We start from the raw sequence: 3483 nt of genomic DNA on the forward strand, positions 1-3483 counted from the left end.
CAAATGCAAATAATACGATCTATGTGGATATGATCTCAACTCATTCTATCTATATAATTATGAGTTAAGTAATTATTTTTGACGCCTACGACAGTGATCAATATGGGTGGCTCCCCATATGCTATGAGACAATACTGCTAGGCACAACTCACGAGAACATTTAATGGGAGAAAATATCTTCGACTATTCATATTCTCCTATGGCTCCAATCTTATCTATAAAAAGATAAACAGGAAATCCCAAAAGATATGCCTCCTCTTACTCTTAAAAAAAAATATACTCGCTCTTCTCCTCTTGTTGCAAGAAATCTGACTTTAGTGTCAAAGGATCTCCATCAGAGCCACCTTTGGTGGAGATTTTTTTTGTACGTCCAGCCACTATGGACTCGTTGGGCTTCATCATGCTCCAACGTCTCTGGTCCAGGATGAATTTCATCTGCAACAAACTGTATATATGTTATATCATCTCATCATACAAGTCACTTTTGTGTAATAATTATTTTCTTGTTCATGGATTATACTTATTGATGGATTTTTTATAAAACAAAATGATTTCAAGATTCTCTTTCTCGTTACACTAGTCACACTTTGAGTTGAACGAGGAACCAGGTTGCACAGCATCCCACATCTTGATCGTATATATTTCTGATAACTAGCTAGCTAGCTTTTGTCATGGATATGCCCTCCCAAAAGGTACTGCTGGATCATAGACTCCAACTATAAATTTGATCATTATCTCTTTACAGAATCTAATATATATTATAAAGTAGAAACTGAGAGAAAATTCCTTAGCATTTGAGATTGTCTACATAAATAAGTTTTTCTATGCCAGTGTCCTCCTACTTAACAATCTTTCAGACATTAAATTCAAATCTTGGATTAATAAAAAAATCACATTAAATCTTATTTATAGGAATTAAATTATATTATTAATGTTTGACATTATTACATTCTTACAATTAAACTCTATTTATATAGATAGTTGAGAATATGAAATGACACTAAAAATTTGAATGAATATTACAACCCTCTTCTAAATTACAACCCTCTTCTAAATTAAGGGTAAATTATACTTACATCCAATAATTTGAAAAATCTATGTTTATATCTAAAATATTTATTTTTATTTAATACTTTAACCCATAACTTCACATAATGTTAATTAAATCATTAACCTTAAATGAGATTTAAGTGCCACATTAGAAAAAATTTAAAAATGATCAACATAATCTTTAAAATAATTCAAAAAGACAAAAGAAAGTGTATGCATACTAGTCTCCACTCAAAAGCAATTTTGACTTTTCATATAAGTAAAACAGTTTCACTAACGCCATTCATTTCATTAGATATAAGTAAATTTTACAAATTATTGAATGTAAATAAAGTAAACATAAATCTTAAGAATATTTTTATAATTTACTCAATATTAACAACCACTCTGTTCTCCACTTTATCCGTGGTTGGCAGGGTGCCACCGTCAATCAAATATATAGAACAAAGAAAACCAAGAAGTGGATCAGCAACAAAATTTTTGAAAGAAAAAATTAAAACTGAATTAACTTGCTCCAGATAGATCACCTACAAGAAGAATATAGCAAAGCAAATGACAATATTTGCACTTAATGTGCTTGACCATATGTTGCACTTTCCGGCAAGTGGATTACTTATTTAGCGAACAATGAGAGATTAAACATCAGACAACGCAACAGGACATAAACCACGAATCTAGCAACAATACCAAAAAAAACACTATGGGACCATATAAGTTGGACCATGCATCCAATGCAGCCAACGCATTCATTACAGGGCCATAAATATGCAGACCTGCTAAAGTAATTGATTGGACTTCCTGGTTCCCGGGGTCCCCATCTCCTACCAATAATACTTCCGACCCCCGGGAAGCCCGACCCAATCCTTCCCTCACATACCATCACCACACGGATGATTTCAAACCCCTCCCCATCAATTTTTCACATGGCCTGGCTCAGTCCCAACACGGACCTTGTACTGCCCGAGACCTCCCCTCGCTGACGTGGCCTCGTAAGATAGGCCAAGCACAGCCGTTGAGACGATGAGCCCAACGCTACGTCCACCATCATCTCGTTCCAGTGCTTCCTCATGGCTCGATTCAACCGCGCCACGAACCCACGCCTCCTCTCCTCGCAGTACTTGAAAAATCGTGCAACGCTAGCCGGGTCCTCCTCTCCCCAGCACGAACCACCGGATCGGAGTGGAACGGCGTCGTCACTGGCGAACCCCGCCGACGAGCTAAGGTACTCCACCATGGCGTCCACGAGCCACTTGGGCGCCACGCCGCCCCCGTCCCAGAGCCAGACGCGACTCATGGCCCGTTGCACCGCCGAGGCCAACGCCGACCCCGGATCGGCCTCGGCGATCACACTCGGGCTCACATGAATCACGAAGTCACCGGGAAGGTGGGGATCGTCTCCATGACTAAGCGTGACGGCCTCGCTGAGGTCGTGGCTGGCGAGGCGGAGGGTCACGCTGCGTACCGGCTTGCGAGGGTACAGTTCGTTGGGGTAGAGGATGCGCTCCACGGATTCGCTGGCATTCAGGAGAATTCGGGCGGCCCGGCCGTTGGAGACGAAGAGGAGATCGAAGCGCCGGGCAGCGAGAGTGCCGGCGGGGGCGGCGTTGAGGATGGATATGTCGAAGCCTTTGCCGGCTTCGAGGTTTGCCCAGACGGAGAGGGATGCGAGGATGACGACGAAGGCGAGGCCAGTGAGGGTGGTGGAAGGAGCAGGGGAGGATTCAGCTGTAGGAGAGTTGGTTGTAGAACTACCGCATGGGGTGGTGGAGATGTTGGGATTGGAGAGCAAGGGCTGCTCCATGAGAAAAGTAGCGAGCAAGATCCAATGATGATGAGAATGGGGTGGGAATAGAATCTAAAAGTTACACGCTTCGGTGAACCATCTTATTTCTTATTATAGAGCTGCAAACAATAGTACCGTGTCTAATTAATTAACGGCGTTTTAAGTCACCATCTCTCGTTAATGTTTAATGGACAACGATGGATCACAAGCGAACAACGATAAGAATAAAATGAGTAGTTAGAGAGCTTCAAAAGAAAAGCTGGTCGAATGTTATAATTACAGGAGAGTTAAAACAATCCAAGTTTATTACAATTTTAAAAGAATTGCAAACAAAAATTTAACTTCAGTAAATAGTAATATTCAAGTGTATAGCATATGCTAGGAATTGAGAGATTGAGAAATATCCACAAATTCATGGCTACGGTGCGTTCGCAACGTTTGGCCAAAGTTTTTTTACCTTAGAAAAGAATTGTTTAATTAAAGACTAAAGATAGGAATAATTATGTGGCGCTGCGAAGAAGAACCATACATGTCGGCACCGCTTGTGTATGGCTGGATATACGTAATGGAGCTTGGGTAGTGGACGGAACGAGGTAGCGACAGGGATTAGTACGAAGGAAACTTTTCAGGTGGGGCCCCTTTCGGCAAAC

General features: G+C 41.3%; 1 protein-coding gene across 1 annotated transcript; it reads right to left on the reverse strand.

The window, feature by feature from the left end:
- Positions 1 to 1591: 1591 nt before the first annotated feature.
- Positions 1592 to 2920, reverse strand: LOC105032181 (uncharacterized). The gene has a single exon (XM_010906555.4). The coding sequence runs from the start codon at positions 2849 to 2851 to the stop codon at positions 1970 to 1972; it is 882 nt and encodes a 293-aa protein (XP_010904857.1). The 5' UTR covers positions 2852 to 2920; the 3' UTR covers positions 1592 to 1969.
- Positions 2921 to 3483: the final 563 nt, after the last annotated feature.

Source organism: Elaeis guineensis, chromosome 7 (assembly GCF_000442705.2).
Source record: "Elaeis guineensis isolate ETL-2024a chromosome 7, EG11, whole genome shotgun sequence".
NCBI lineage: Eukaryota > Viridiplantae > Streptophyta > Magnoliopsida > Arecales > Arecaceae > Elaeis > Elaeis guineensis.